Genomic DNA, 15296 nt, shown 5'->3' with positions numbered 1-15296 from the left:
CATATCTCGCTCTGAGAATCACCAGTACAATGGTGGGTAATGAAGAGAGACCACAGTGTGTTGTGTGCCTCAAAATATTAGCTTCTGATAGTGTGTAGCCAAACAAGTTGAGACAACACTTAGGGACTTCACATCATGAACACAAAGACAAGCCCGTTGATTTTTTTCCCAAAAAACCTACTCAACTGTTGTGCAAAACTAAAGCAGCATTTGTGCCTTCATATACTCAGCTCGCCTCATACGAAGTGGCCTACAGAGCAGCTCAGTGTAAAAAGCCATACACTGTAGCTAAGGAGTTAATACTTCAATCTGTTATTGATATGGTTTCAACTATGATCAATTAAGCAATAGTCAGTAACCTAAAGGTTATTCCTTTGTCAGACAACACTATCAGGAGGTGCATTTCTGACATGTCAAAAGATGTAGAGGAGCAGCTTGGTGACAAGATACGAGACAACCATTTTGCTCAGCAGATGAATGAAGCGACTGAGAGTAGAAAAAGACTATTTATTGATAACATGTCAGAATCATTGATGCCGATGATTTGGTAACTAAAACAGCCACTGCAGTTGAATTGTTTGTGAATCATTGACACTGATCTGAAATGAGAGGATTGTGTTGGGATATGTACAGATGGGACTCAGGCAATGGCCGGGAAACGAAGAGGGCTGCAAGCATTAGTCAAGCACGTTTCACCGATTGTGCAGTAGACACACTGTATGATGCACTGGGAAGCGCAAGCATCTAAAGAGATGAGTCCCAACCTGAAAGATGTAAGGGAAGTTATTAGCACCACTGTAAATTAAATCAGAACAAGACCAGTCAATTTCTCCACTCTTTGGGGAAAGGGGATCTGAACACCCAGCAGTTTTGTTTCACTTTAAGTCCCGTTGACTGTCGCATGGGAAGGTTTTATCCAGGTTGTTTGATTTGAGATCAAAATCTTCTTGGAGGAAGAGAGAAATGAACTTGCCTGCAAGTTCAACAATAACAATTTTCTCATGAAACTTGCATACTTCAGCGACAGAAGTTTCAGAAAACTTCAATGAACTAAATCTACAGCTAACACACACCTTCCAAAGCTGGCAGATGATATCATAACCATCACAAGAAAACTAGAAAGGGGGAATGTAGACTCATTTCAGAGCTTGAAATCATTCATTGAGGTCAACAAGCTGCTAAAACAAAAACATTTCCAGATCCTTCAAAAATATTACTGGATTCGAGACCCCTTCAAAGCACCACAAGCCTCTAATTTAAGCACAGCAGAAGAGGAACACTTTCATCGATGCCATCTCTAATGAGGCTTCAGTTTAAGTCCATTACATTAGCTGCATTTTGGGATGGAGTGGAAAAGGACTACTACCGACTGCTAGACAGGAGAGCCCTGGCTGTACTCCTTCCTTTTGCCACATCCAACATATGTGAGGTTTCTCTGCAGATGCTTCAATTAATACAAAGTACAGATCGAAGCTGGATGTTGAAAATGAGCTAAGAGTTGTAACCATACAGCTGCATCCTTGATAAGCATAATTTCTATAGTTTATTATTATTATTTTTTTTTCATTTTTTGTGCAGAGGCAAGTTTGAAAATCTGTTGAAATTATCTTTTTTTTTAAATTGTAATTACTGTGTTATTACAATGTTTCAAATATATCCTGTAGGATTTTGCAAGCAAGGTAATGTCTGAGAGTGACTTTATGTCGGTGCATTTAAGATTGAAAATATTTTTCTGTACAAAAGGGGACCCAGGAGAAAAAGTTTGGGAATCACTGCCCTAAAGGAATGGTTGAGTCATATTTACAGATGGAAATACAATCTCATAGTCTTGCAACAACCACCCAGAACCCCTTAGCAATGCACTGGTAACCACCTAGAACTTTCTATTTGTGTTTAAAAATTTAGCACACAAGTCATCTTGCATGGTTCCTGCTGCTAGCATGAATGATACCACAAATCATGTGATTAAAACCTCATTCACTACTTTTCTTGGGAGATCAAAAAAAAAAAAAAAAAAAAAAAGAGAGAGAGAGAGAGAGAGAGAGAGAGAGAGAGAGAGAGAGAGAGAGAGAGAGAAAGACCAATACACATATAACAACTTAATAACCCTAGTAACAACCCAGACCAGCCTAGGAACACCATAGCAACACCCGAGAAACCACATAGAACATAACTAGTCAGAATAACTTATGAACAACCTTTACACCCCTAGCATTGTGGTGGTGAGTTTTGCACAAAAGCACCACTCACATTTTGTCTAGAAAAAAAGTAAAACTTCAGTGGCTCATCTGTATTGATGTCAGTTTCTGATTTATTATTTGTAAAATGTTTTGCAAAAATTGTAGTGGGGATTAAGGAGGGACTTCTCCCCCTCAATCTTGTCCTTTCTTCTCCAAGACTTTATAAAATGTGATCCTTGTGTTGCTGTTGTTATTATTACAAACGACATTACACAGAATTGACATTTCAATTGTTTTTCAGGTGATATAATGTTAAACTGATAGCAAACTACACATACATCTATTCACTGAGATACAGACAGATTGTGTGCAGTGGCCGTGTGGAGACGGGAGACTCTTTAAGCTGCCTGTTAAGTGTAAATCATTGTTTTATATAAGTAAAACACATGATTATTTCTTATGGTATATGTGTGTGAGAAAGTAAAGAAAACTAAATAAGTTATGGTGTGGTTGCTTAGGTATCTGAATGTGGATGTAATGCTGAAGTAATATTTTTTTTTTCTTATTCATATATATATATAAGCTTAACACAATACTGTTCAAAATTTTGGGGACAGTAAGATATTGACATTAGTTTTTAAGGCATTAATTATTTTATTTTTCAAGGATGCATTTAATTGATAAATAGTGACAGTAAAGACTGTTCTTTTTACCTTTCTATCCGTCACAGATTCCTGGAAGTTATGTATCACAGTTTCCACAAAAATATTAAGCAGCCATTTTCAACATTGATTGTAATAAAATCAATCAAACCAGCAAATCAGCATATAAGATTGATTTCTGAAGGATCAAATGACACTGAAGAGTGGAGAAAACAATAATTTTAAACTGTAATAATATGTGACAATATTATTGTTTTTACTATAGTTTAGATTAAATACACTTTGCATAAGCGACTGCTTTCAAAAACATTAATAAAATTTCTCTGACCCCAAAATTTTAAACGGTAGTGTACATTGTAGTACAAAGTAGTAAAAACAGCATAAAGAATGTTATATTGTAGGAACCCCAGTGTAAAAAAGTATGGCATGAAAGTGCGTTTATCAACAAAGTTTAGAATATGTATTATATTTCTAAATATTCTGTGTGTGTGTGTGTGTGTGTGTGTGTGCTCTTGCGCAGGTATGACCATTATCACTTGTGCAGCAGACTATATATTCCTTGTTGTGTTTGTCTCCTCATCTTCCCTCAGGGCTGAAAACCATTGTGGGTGCTCTGATCCAGTCAGTGAAGAAGCTGTCAGATGTGATGATTCTGACTGTGTTCTGTCTGAGTGTATTTGCCCTCATCGGTCTACAGTTGTTCATGGGTAATCTTCGCCAAAAATGTGTCATCTGGCCATTCAACCAAACTGATTCCTACCTAGCCAATGGGAGCAGAGGCTTTGACTTCAATGAATACATCATGAATGAAAGTATGTATAGGCAAAGCTCTGACTACAAAGGATAGTTTCTAATACAGCTGCGTTAAGCGGTGCTGTTTTTGGTGATTTTAAACTTTCAGATTTTACAAGTCTCTCTTCTCTCTGCTCTTTTCACAGCAAACTTCTACTTTCTGCCAGGCATGCTGGATGCGCTGCTATGTGGAAACAGCTCAGACGCAGGGTGAAGAGTGAAAACATACACAATATTCCCAATACTAAATTTAGCAACAATTATTAGTCTAAATCGTAAAATCTAAATGTTTATTTTCAAATAATAGCACACTTGATGCACTTTCCAATGACCTTTTATTGTTAAGGTATGATCTGTTATACAAAAGCACAAACATATTTGTTATTTGTAGTATAGTGTGTGTGTGTGTGTGTGTTTGTGTAGGCGGTGTCCAGAGGGCTATACTTGCATGAAGGCTGGACGCAACCCAAACTATGGCTATACTAGCTTTGACTCCTTTGGTTGGGCTTTTCTTGCTCTCTTCCGACTCATGACACAAGACTTCTGGGAGAATCTGTACCAACTGGTGTGCACTCATTCCTCTCACTCTTGCTCTGTATTTGACTTGCTTCTGGTCCTGTTTCAGCACTAGTTTACTATGATGAACTGGATGATTTTCTTGTTGTGATTTTTTCATTTGACCTCACCATGTTGCATATTTAATATAAAATTCTGGCTACCATACACTTACAGTGTAAAAAAAAAACAACCTAAAAACCTTTTTAATGTCGAGATTTAGTTATGACAGAATCAGTGTTATTTTAATACCACTGAGATACTGTCATAGTTTTTGTTAATATTTAGTTTTCGTTATATTTAGTTTTTATTTTTATATTTTCATGATCATTTTAGTATTTTGTTGTGTTTTCTCCTTTTTATCAGTTTTTGTTTTATGTCTATGTTTTTAATATTTGATTTGATTTGATTTCAGTTAACATTTTATTTTACGGTTTTAGATTTAGTTAACTATAATAACCCTGGACAGAATTAAATTTTTTGGATTAAATATCCCTTTTATTATTTAAAAACAAGTCAGGTTAATAGACAAAATAACTGTAATTTCTTGAAATTTCTACCCTCAGTTTTTGAACGAGGATATTTTTATCAGGTTTTATTGAACACTGTCCACAATCAGAGAGCTTAGAAGTTTGGAGTGGCACTTAGCTTGGCCAACCAAATTTGGGGGTGGCTTTGGATACGCCCCTGATATTGCATACAGTAAACATATTGCATACTCCAAGAAAGTAGTATGATATTATGCTGCTTCAAATATATTAATAGGAGTTTCTTTCTTTAAGACTCTGCGAGCCGCAGGGAAGACGTACATGATCTTCTTTGTTCTGGTGATCTTTGTGGGATCCTTCTACCTGGTGAATCTGATTCTGGCTGTGGTAGCCATGGCTTATGAAGAACAAAACCAGGCCACTATGGAGGAGGCAGAACAGAAGGAGGCTGAGTTTAAAGCCATGCTGGAACAGCTGAAGAAACAACAGGAGGAGGCACAGGTACACAAATACTGTACATGCATATTACAAGCTGAATTAGTCAACTTCCCTACGCTTTTTTGTTCCTATGTTCATTCTGTTTCTTGTCCTTTTGTCCCTCATCACTAGGCCAATGCAATGGCAACCTCGGCAGGTACAGTATCTGAGGATGCAGTAGAGGATGACGGAGGAGGGCATCTGTCCCGCAGTTCATCTGAGTTGTCTAAGCTGAGCTCCAAGAGTGCCAAGGAGCGACGGAACCGAAAGAAAAAGTGGAAGAAAGACCAAGAAGAGAAAGGTGACAGTGAGAAGGTGGTAAAGTCAGAATCTGAAGACGGCAGCAAGAGGAGCCGCTTCCGTTTCAGAGACAACAGGCTTGGGAGGAAGGCGTCAATCATTAACCAGGTAAGAGTGGGGTTATTTCAACAGCGGCCCACATAAACATATTTCCTCATGATCTTGTCCGTCTCATGTTAAGTGATATATGTCTTGGCAAGGCAAGGATAGCTTAAATTAATTTCATAAGGAGGAGATCATTATGTTCATTCAGACATTGGTTAAGGAGCAGAGAGATTTAAGAGGTGTTTGTTGTTTACTGTTGTCATCATTGAATTATTCTCTTTGTATTTTATCTATTTTTTATCATTTTATCTGTCTATATTAAGATAAAAGTAGCACATAAATACCTTTTTGTGGCTTTTATTCCATGTCTGATAAGACTTTTATGAGCAGATATACGGGTAATTGACATGTCCTATGGTGAGACAAGCTCTACTACTGTACAACTAAAATTATTTTAAACAACGTTTGCTATTTTTTTATACTTGTTATACATTCAGCTTTAATGTCTTTGTTAATTTATATTCCATGGAATATTCATATTTTTAAAAATGCATTTGTCACACCACAGGACCATATAAAATAAACTAGTTAAAACAAAAACAAAAATTTTATATATTTTTTTAATAATTATTATTCATGCAGCTTTTATGATCTTAAACTTATTTGTATTCCATGAAATATTCCCATTTTTTTTAAATAAAATTATCACACCACACCAAAGGACCATTTAAAATGAACTAATTCAAACAAACAAAGTGTTCAAATGTTTTGACTATTTATAGAATATAAATATATACATTTTCCTTTCAACTTACTACACAATAATTCTCAATGCGCAACAAAACCTTAATTATTTCAGCAGACATGTCAATAGACGTGTGATTAATCTTCTTTGAAAATGGACCAGAAATATCATCTTTGAATTATCAAAACTCTTCTTGCACTGGGGCTTATAAATATTTTGTTGAATAAAATGCCCTCTTGAATAAGACCCCCCCCCCCCCAAACATAAATACCACATGGTGTCAGTTAGCAACAACATGTAGCAAATTACAGTTTACTGTTTCCCCTTGAACTTTGCCATGCATGTTTGTTTTGATAGACAGTATTTTATTATTAGAGTTAATGATTTAGAGCTAATCTCTACAACTGTACTCTGCGATTATACTGACATGCTTCTTTTGCAGTCTGTCATGTTGCAATATAAAGCTGATATAACCTCTGGTGTATGCTATCACGGCCCAGTTGAGCCCAGCCCAGTTCTTGATACTACTGTTCTCTGCTCTGTGCAGTCGCTAGCACTTTCTGCTGAGTCATCGTCCATATCACCAGGGTGATTAGACAAAGTGCTTCAGTCTTACACTCAAAGATCAGAAGAAGAGGAAGTGCTCTTACTCAGTGCCCATCTATCTATCACTATAATTCTTTCCATCTCATTCATTGTCTAGCTTTGGGCAGGATTTATGATTGTAGATTTCTCTGTGTGTCTAAAAGCTCAGTTAAATTACTCGAAACTACATCAAACCTGGTGCTTTTGGAGTTATTTAATTTGATTCCTCTGTCATCTGTTCATTTTGTCACCTTTCTCTGGTTTACAGAAGAATGCTTAGCCATTCTGAGGGCAGTAGGAACTCCTGTTCAAGATCTGTCTTATGTTGTTGTGTGGAGATGTGAAGTATGGCATGGAACCCCATACTTTCACTGGTCCTGTGAATTATTTAACCTCTCGCTATGAATCTTTCATCTGATGAGAGCAGTAATATAGTGTGCTTAAGCAGGAAGTTATACTCCTGGGTCCCACCCTGCAAATTCTGCCCAGCTCAACCTCACAACAATGGATAAAAGCACCTTATTAGACAGTCGCTGGTTAAATTGGAAGCTGGTTTCATTACATTAGTTATTACAGTGTGACCCAATATTTTACCCCTTGTACAGTTTTTTTTTTCTCCTTGGATTTAGCACAGAATGCCACTGATTGTTATGGCTTTGTAGCACTGAGGTCTCAACCCTTTACCAGATCAACCCACTTCTCCTTAATGAGTGTTCTGAATTAAATAGTCCCTGCTGCATTTGGGCTTCTTTCTGCTGTACAAAGACTGCAGTGGTCAACCACTCTATTAGGGAGAAGGCTCTCAACCGCACCGCAGAGAAAACGCCTGCGCTAGCAACTAGCATTCTGCATTATCAGTGAATTTCGGCAAACAGTTAGAGCACTATTATTGGTCTCAACTAGAATCTTGGATCATCTGTGAATTTCATATGGGAAGTGAATTTTAGCCAGAAGGGAGCATTCTGCAGTAGGACAAAAGTTACTTTTTGCACTTACAGTATAAAAATGCACTAAACTTCCGTAATGTTACGTGTTTCCAAGTGAAATAAATAATTTATTGGATTGTGAAGTGTGGGTGTCACAGAATGAAGTCAGAGTGAATGTTAAAAATGATTGCTAAATGTACTTTTGTCATTTCATAAGCTTTTTTTTTTTTTTTTATTCAGCTTTCATTTATTTTTATTTCAGTTTTAGTAATTGCAGTACTTAAAACATATTAAGCTAAAACATATTTTATTTCACTTAGTTGCCAAGGCAACATTTCCAATTAATTTAATACTTACATTGTATTTCAGCTTTATTTTTAACTAAACATGTGATATCCGTCAGCTATTTAGCAATATGTTTAGCATTCACTCTTACATTCAGCTTTATTTCATAACAAAAACTATTTAGAATAGTTACTTTTAGGTAACAATGACAACACTTTACTGTTATTATGAAGAGTATGAAGATAATTAAAAGGTTATGAAGAAAAAACAGTTATTTCTAATAAGCTGAATTATTGAAAATAAATTAATAAAAATTTTAGGAATGTGCAATAAGACAATAAACATGGTCTGCTGTAATTTCATACTGATCTTAAACATTTATCAGCTTTGGTTCTGTTTTATGAAAGAATAGAGAACAATGGCTCTCTGAATACCAGAAGGGACCTGTAGTTAGCTGTTCAATTATTCATTTAATGACTTTGGTCAGCGGTTTTGCTCTCCATGTTTCTGAGTCACTGTTCGGTTAGAAAAATTATTCGAAAAATTGGATAAATCAGTGCAATGCAAATGCCTTTTTTCTTCTCATGTTTATATAACACACTTGCTTCTTACACACACTGAAGATTTCCCGTTCTCATGTGTGCCGTCCTTTTTTTTATAGTCCCTGTTGAGCATCCCAGGCTCACCCTTCATGTCCCGCCGCAGCAGTATATTCAGCTTCAAGGGCTCGGAGAACGAGTTTGCAGACGATGAACACAGCACGGTCGAGGAGAGTGAAGACCGCCGCGGCTCCCTCTTTGTCCCGTACAGGCGCAGCAGCTACAGCGGCTACAGTCAGGGCTCCTCACGCATTAACCCACTGGCCCACCACCCAGGGTGCAAGAGAAACAGCACAGTGGACTGCAACGGCGTGGTGTCTCTGATCGGAGCTGTGCCCAGCCGGCTACTGCCTGAGGTGAAAATAGATAAGGCAGCTTCAGATGACAGTGTAAGGACGTCCACAGGGGGCAGGTTCAGAGTATAGGCATGACAAGAGTGGCCGATTATGATTCCAGTTCATATTCTTCCTCTCTTTACCTTTTCGTTAACCCCATTTTGACTCTGTCCTTCTAAGTCTCTCAGTTTCTAGTCTGTTTGTTCCCTCTCAACTCCTCAACTACCTTTCTTGTCTCAATTTTTTTATTTTTATGGCAGTCCCACTCCCTGCCATCACTCTCCCTCTGTGAATGGCATGGTCAATCAAAAAAAATAAATAAAACTGAAACAAGATACTTGTAATATTACCATTCCTTCATGTCAACCATAATCTCAAATATGTAATTTTGTAAAGGTTTCCCCCTCGATTGTTCCCCCCCCCCTTTTTTTCAGAATTTCAGGACCACTCTGCTTCCTCCAAAAAAGTGTGATGCAAGAAAAACCTATCCTAACTTTTCCAATAACAGCAGTCTGCCTCATTTTAGTTAGCATGGTGGATTGACATCCTTATACTCTCTTTGCCTTCTCCTCCTGTGTGGGAAGCATGATTTTGTGCCCAGATTTCACCCAAATTCATAGCATGCTGTTTCAGACCTTCAACTAAACAAGCTACTGTCACCAAGTAACTGCATTGTAAAATCTAGATGATCTTTGGAACTGAACGTAACAGCGAAGATAAACAGATAAACATTGCCTTGACCAACACCCACAATACCAAGTGAATATATATTCAAGATACTTTTCTAACGGCAGTGAAAACTGGGCCTTAAGCAATGTGTGAATTTCTTTTTGCATGATAATATTTGCTGGAGAGCAAGTAGGCAACCTTTTCAGCAGCTAGTAGTGATGAATAGTCTTGTAATTTAAATAAATAAATAGGTGTCACTCATTCACAATTTCAGATGTAGATAAAATCTGTATTTATTTTTACTGTTAAATGTCTGTAAGAGAATTAGTTATAGTAGGTCCATATGCCATTGTCATAGTAAAGCTAGTTTGAAAAGAGTTTAGGTACAACACTTTACAGTGTAGTTAAGAGAGAGACAATCTACATAGAAATGCATCAGAGAAATGAACTATAAATGTTAAGAATGAGTTGCAGGTTCATTCGGGCTTGTGTTTTTGTCAGCATGTGCATGTGTGTTGGCATGGGTTTAAATGTTTCTTGAAAGAAATCCCGTCTCTGATTGTTTTTTGTCTTTCTCCACCTTATGTCACTCTTGTCCACAGGCCACCGAGGTGGAGGGAAAGAGAAAACACTCAGGTTCTCATATGGTGTCAGTGGACCAGCTCAATACTTCCTTTAGCCGGAAAGAGCGAGCCAACAGTGCAATGACTGTTGTCACCAACACACTGATGGAAGGTATTGTGTAACATCTGTCTGTCTGTATTATAATGTTGCCAAAACATAGTAAAAATATAATAATATAAAATCAGTGATCATAAAACCATTTTATAGTTCCATATAGATTCATATTAAATTTTTCCTTACTCATAATATAGTTCTCAACATATTCCTCTTTTCCTTATTATTTTTTTGTCACCACAGAGCTGGAGGATTCTCAGAGAAAATGTCCACCCTGCTGGTATAAGTTTGCCAACATTTTCTTAATATGGGATTGCTGTCCAATTTGGATAAAGCTAAAAGAGATAATGAACCTCATAGTGATGGATCCATTTGTCGACCTGGCTATCACTATATGTATTGTGCTGAACACAGTCTTCATGGCCATGGAGCATTATCCCATGACACCACACTTTGAGGAGGTGCTTTCTGTTGGAAACCTGGTAAGACTGTGTGTGCGTTTCTTTTTATTTTCATAGTTTGTTCTTTTTTATACAAATGACCAATGCAAAACTCAACTGATTGCAAAAAAAGAAATGGCTTTCTAACTGATAGCATCTTTGTGATTTTGTTTCACCAATGATTATGATTCTGGACATTATACTCTGTTTATTGCAGAAAGAATACCTGATCAAATGTAATTAATTATGCACCATGAGTGGCACATTATTTTTAATGGATTTATATATTTTTAATTATATTATACAATTTTAAGTTGATACAAAACACAAATATTCTGACTCCTTTCAATAGCTATGACAATGTGCTTTCGAATATAATTATTTGATACTTTTCTTAGCAAATGTTTGTATGTATATGTTTGATTAATTGCTATGTCATTTTATTAATTGAATTGCAATTTTTAATTAATCGACAGCCCTAAATTCAATCGTTTCCTTTTTCAGTCCTGACCCTTTCTCCCCATTTCTGTAATGAGCAGAAACATTATACCACATTTGTGCCACATTTCCACTGATTTCTACTCAGTGTCTGATGGACCTGCAATGAAAATGCAGAATGCATTAAACCAGTATTTCTCCATTGTTCTAGTTTCTTCTACCTTCCACCACCCATCCATTGCTTCTCGTATCCAATTTAGTGATCTCACAGTATTCATGCTACAGGCACAATCAATGTTTGTTGTTTGAGTCATATTAATGGTATTTTTATTTGTTTTCTTTTTATCTCAGGTGTTCACAGGCATCTTCACAGCTGAAATGTTTGCTAAGCTGATAGCCATGGATCCATACTACTACTTCCAGGAGGGCTGGAATATCTTTGATGGCTTCATTGTGAGCCTGAGTTTGGTGGAGCTGGGGCTGGCTGATGTAGAGGGGCTGTCTGTGCTCAGATCCTTCAGATTGGTGCGTTATTAGTGAAGACATTTTTATACGATATAAATTACGATGCAATACATTTTATTAGAGATGTAAACATCACTCGTTCCTAGGATTTGCATGCTCCCTTCTTATACCAACACTAAACTTTTAAGCGGTAGAGTAAAATGTCCCTTAATTTCTGATTCCGAACCTTTTGTGAATCCCAAACTTCTCTCTCATACAGCTGAGGGTGTTTAAGCTTGCTAAATCATGGCCCACGCTGAACATGCTGATCAAGATCATTGGTAACTCGGTGGGAGCTTTGGGAAACCTGACCCTGGTGCTGGCCATCATCGTCTTCATCTTTGCTGTCGTGGGCATGCAGCTGTTTGGGAAGAGCTATAAAGACTGTGTGTGCAAGATCGCCGCAGAAACCTGTGAGCTGCCCCGCTGGCATATGAACGACTTTTTTCACTCCTTCCTTATTGTGTTCCGGGTGCTGTGTGGAGAGTGGATTGAAACCATGTGGGACTGTATGGAGGTGGCTGGACAAACAATGTGTCTCACTGTATTCATGATGGTGATGGTCATTGGAAACTTGGTGGTGAGTTTTAGAGTTCTTCTCTGCTCAGTTACTTTCCCATGTTGCAGTTCATCCTGCTTTTTTGTCACTATTTCTTTCCTCACTGTAAGGAACGTCCTGCGAGACTGTAGGGTGTCCCACCTGTTATTTTGTGGTTCAAACAGTATTGGGGGTAACGCATTACAAGTAACGTAAGTCACATAATCAGATTATTTTTGTCAAGTAGCTAGTAACGGCAGTTACTTTGTTTTTCCATTTATTGACTGACAAGTCTCCTGTTCCCTTATTTGGGAGAAATCGAAAGTACAGAGGCATTTTGTGCACTGTGTGAACATGACGTAATTCTACACTAAATGTGAATGTGCATTAATTTATCCCACTCGCAAAAAAAACTGAATTAATTAAAATTAATTAAAACAGGGAAATGCAAACTCAAAATATGACGCAAACCTGCAATAATTAAATATGTTAAACAACACAAATGTATCAAATCCCATTTTATAAACTAATTTCTTTGCTGCTGACCTTTGATGATGCAGTTCAACCAATAAGCAAAAATTACTTTAGATAAACTAACAATTGTGCTTGTTGTTTATTGTTTTTTTTGTTTTTTTTATGGTTGAAGAGTGTTCTTCTCATGTGTTCCACTGTACAGATGTGAATTTACTTTTCCTTCAGAGGTTTATTCATTACACTTTTTGGTGTGAAAATAATGTAATGCAATACTTTTCATAAAAAGTAACTAAGTAATGTAATTAGTTAATTTTTAGGGAGAAACGCAATATTGTAATGTATTACTTTTAAAAGTAACTTTCCCCAACACTGCATTCAAAAGGATGTTTGCGGGACTCATTGGGGTTTGCACAAGTCTTCAGAAAAAGCGAAGTCACATAAGGGGAGGGATTGAGCATGGTTGGACCAAAAAATGACAAATGGGTCAGCCTATTGTCTTGTGGACTTCAAGTCTTCATCATATGGAAAAGCTAAAGCGATGCTCTTCTCTTGATCAGGTGCTAAACCTATTCTTGGCCTTGCTGCTCAGCTCCTTCAGTGCTGATAATCTGGCAGCCACAGACGATGACGGTGAACTGAACAACTTGCAGATTTCAGTGATCCGCATTAAGAAGGGTATCGCTTGGTTCAAGATTCACGTACGTCTCTTGGTGGCCCACATCCTGAAGAAGAAACCTTTGGAAGATGATGACAAACCTCTTGATGATATGTATGACAAAAAACTCAACCTCATGGGTAACCACACTGGTGTTGACATCAAATGTGGCGATCTAAACTACCCCAAGAATGGCAATGGCACTACAAGCGGCATTGGAAGCAGTGTAGGAAAGTACATAATTGATGAGGAGCCCATGTCCTTCATACACAACCCCAACCTAACTGTACGGGTTCCCATCGCTGTGGGAGAGTCAGACTTTGAGAACCTCAACACAGAGGACTTCAGTAGTGAGTCGGATGTGGAAAACAGCAAAGATGTGAGTATTACTGAAGTCCCTTTTAAGGAAAGTCAATTCACTTGGTTTCCATATTTGAAATGCCTCCAGGTAGTTATTTCTGCGATGCAAGGCCAACTACTATCTACTTGAATGAAGAAATCCTGAAATCTTAAGAAGTCCTTGACCAATTCACATTTGAATAACATATTTAAAATCAGCAATACAATCTTTCATGAACTGTGCTATAAATCTAGTTTCTGATGCTGTAATAACATTAAAAAACATATATTTTAAGGTCCAACTTAAGCACACTAAATGTTCCTTTAAGAACTGGAGCTTCGAAGTTCTAATAAGGCAGCTTTAATGCGCTGTTTCGTATATACTGTATAAAACCAAAGCAGCATCAGAGTTGCCTTATTTATACTTTAATGCGGCATTGGATCTTTGTAGAGAATTTAGAGGCAACACTGTCTAGGACAACTTTTGACTTTCCTTTGTATTTTTAGCTGGTTACAAGAGATAAAAATAGTTGTTTTTAATTTACTGTTGAAGGAAACTCATTTTGGATTGAAAATATTTATTCTACAATCTCAAAAAGGTTATTTATTGTAACATTTTAGTAAATGTCCTTATACTACAAATAAATGTGTGTGTGTGTGTGTGTGTGTGTGTGTGTGTGTGTGTGTGTGTAAGTTAAAGTAAACCAGAGGAAAATTGTATATAGCCCATACAGTATTCTTTGAGGAATTGAAAATGGCTTACTGCTGCTTACTGTACAGAATTCACAAGGATCATCATTTTGAGCCCATGTTGCTTTTTGCATCATTTCACTTTCAGAAGCTGTTGGCTTATGTACTCTGGCAGATAGACTTTCTTTTCCTGGCACAATGCAAATGCTTGTGAAACATTTGATTGCATCTTTTTAGATATTTCCTAAGGCCATATTATGGCTTTTTGATTAAAGATGACTACTCTATTAATAAAATGCCAAAAGAAGGCTTCCTGAGTCCGTAGATCATGACAGAAATAAATAACAACGTGTTCACACTTAGAGAAGCAAGCTAGTCATTTATATTTTGTGTTTGATACTTTGACAAATGCATTATACTCAAATGCAAATACATGAATGAATTCAATGATGAAAACCTTTATTTTGGGAGTATGATCAGATTATGGTGATATGTGTTTGTAGAGCGTGACTAGATGAAGTCAGTGTCAGTAGTTGATTACAGGCTGCAGATTCCAGCAGTATGGGTGGATTAAGGCTTTGCAGGCAGTATAAGAATGTTGAGTTGGGCTGTTCCTGTGATTTATTGCCTTGCTGCTTCTGCTGAGTGCTGAGCCACTCAGCCAAAGAATAGATGCAGTCCAGCACCAGATGATGTAATGTTTTTCCTTTGCATGTGTGTGTTCGTACACGTGCATTTGTGTGTAAGTTTCAATAAAATCAGGTTATTAAATCTGAGGTAACAAGAGAGCAACAAAGAGCATAGCCAGCCACTAAAAGTTAATACTGTTATATTTCTGTTTTAGCATGCTACCAGGCATAATAATGAACGTGAAAACAATGTCAGTGATCTATTTTC

At 37.1% G+C, this 15296-nt stretch overlaps 1 protein-coding gene across 2 annotated transcripts in view; it reads left to right on the top strand.

The window, feature by feature from the left end:
- LOC128015735 (sodium channel protein type 8 subunit alpha) overlaps window positions 1-15296 on the top strand; it is a 48802-nt gene that overhangs the window by 17053 nt on the left and 16453 nt on the right. For both annotated transcript variants that reach the window (XM_052599817.1, XM_052599816.1), the window contains 11 exons: window positions 3433-3654; window positions 3781-3844; window positions 4058-4199; window positions 4972-5178; window positions 5287-5562; window positions 8702-8995; window positions 10246-10378; window positions 10565-10803; window positions 11551-11724; window positions 11924-12283; window positions 13273-13749. In XM_052599817.1, the coding sequence (XP_052455777.1) occupies window positions 3433-3654; window positions 3781-3844; window positions 4058-4199; window positions 4972-5178; window positions 5287-5562; window positions 8702-8995; window positions 10246-10378; window positions 10565-10803; window positions 11551-11724; window positions 11924-12283; window positions 13273-13749 (2588 nt within the window). The remainder of the gene's footprint in view (window positions 1-3432; window positions 3655-3780; window positions 3845-4057; window positions 4200-4971; window positions 5179-5286; window positions 5563-8701; window positions 8996-10245; window positions 10379-10564; window positions 10804-11550; window positions 11725-11923; window positions 12284-13272; window positions 13750-15296) is intronic.

This window comes from Carassius gibelio, chromosome A6 (assembly GCF_023724105.1).
Source record: "Carassius gibelio isolate Cgi1373 ecotype wild population from Czech Republic chromosome A6, carGib1.2-hapl.c, whole genome shotgun sequence".
Lineage (NCBI taxonomy): Eukaryota > Metazoa > Chordata > Actinopteri > Cypriniformes > Cyprinidae > Carassius > Carassius gibelio.
The sequence above is the reverse complement of the archived record's forward strand: the minus strand, read 5'-3'. Positions and strand labels throughout refer to the sequence as shown.